The sequence below is a fragment of the Melospiza melodia genome, chromosome 7 (assembly GCF_035770615.1).
Source record: "Melospiza melodia melodia isolate bMelMel2 chromosome 7, bMelMel2.pri, whole genome shotgun sequence".
Taxonomy (NCBI): domain Eukaryota; kingdom Metazoa; phylum Chordata; class Aves; order Passeriformes; family Passerellidae; genus Melospiza; species Melospiza melodia.
The window spans coordinates 24351691-24352881 of record NC_086200.1 but is presented as its reverse complement, the minus strand read 5'-3'; the positions used below and the strand labels follow the sequence as shown (position 1 = coordinate 24352881).

At 49.8% G+C, this 1191-nt stretch overlaps 1 protein-coding gene across 1 annotated transcript; it reads left to right on the top strand.

Moving 5' to 3' along the window:
- Positions 1 to 360: 360 nt before the first annotated feature.
- Positions 361 to 987, top strand: LOC134420895 (olfactory receptor 8A1-like; the record flags this gene model as incomplete). The annotated part of the gene is made up of 2 exons (XM_063161304.1): positions 361 to 465; positions 910 to 987. Coding segments are annotated over 2 exons (183 nt in total), but the record flags the coding sequence as incomplete, so codon positions are not given.
- Positions 988 to 1191: the final 204 nt, after the last annotated feature.

Sequence of the window (1191 nt, the reverse complement as noted above, 5' to 3'; positions counted from 1 at the left end):
AATGGTAATTGGGAAATGGCTTGGATTTTGGTTACAGGTATCTCCTCTAACTCTTCACTGTCCTTTTCTCCATGAAAAGGATCCCAAATGTCCAACAGCAGCTCCATCAGCCACTTCCTCCTGCTGGCACTGGCAAACACACGGCAGCTGCAGCTCCTGCACTTCTGCCTCTTGCTGGGCATCTCCCTGGCTGCCCTCCTGGTCAACGGCCTCATCATCAGTGCCATAGCCTGTGGCCACCACCTGCACACGCCCATGTTCTTCTTCCTGCTCAACCTGGCCCTCAGTGACCTGGGCTCCATCTGCACCACTGTCCCCAAAGCCATGCACAATTCCCTCTGGGACACCAGGGACATCTCCTACACAGGATGTGCTGCTCAGCTGTTTTCCTTTATGTTCTTCATCTCAGCAGAATATTTCCTGCTGACCATCATGTGCTACGACCGCTACGTGTCCATCTGCAAACCCCTGCACTACGGGACCCTCCTGGGCAGCAGAGCTTGTGCCCACATGGCAGCAGCTGCCTGGGCCAGTGCCTTCTTCTATTCACTTCTGCACACAACCAATACATTTGCCCTTCCCCTGTGCCATGGCAATGCCCTGGGCCAGTTCTTCTGTGAAATCTCCCAGATCCTCAAGCTCTCTTGCTCAAATTCCTACATTAGGGAACTTGGCCCTCTTATGGGTAGTGCTTTTCTGTTTTATGGTTGTTTTGTGTTCATTGTTTTCTCCTATGTGCAGATTTTTAGGGCTGTGCTGAGGATCCCCTCTCAGCAGGGGCAGCAAAAAGCCTTTTTCACCTGCCTCCCTCACTTGACTGTGCTCTCTCTGTTGCTCAGTACTGGAGCATTTGCTCACCTTAAGCCCCCCTCCATGTCCTCCCAATCCCTGGATCTGGCCCTGTCAGTTCTGTACTCGGTGGTGCCTCCTGCCCTGAACCCCCTCATCTACAGCCTGAGCAACCAGGAGCTCAAGGCTGCAGTGTGGAGACTGATGTCTGGATGCTTTCAGAAACATTAAACTGATAGCCAATTTCTGCCAATCACTTCTAATAAAAATAATGTTTGATACTTCCTATTCGTTTCATTTTGGAGGTTCTTTTCCTTTGTTTTACTTTTTTCATATTGTCCAGAAAAGAAATGTCATTGCTTTTGCCATTTTTCATCCTGTTTCTCTCCAAATTCCATGTTG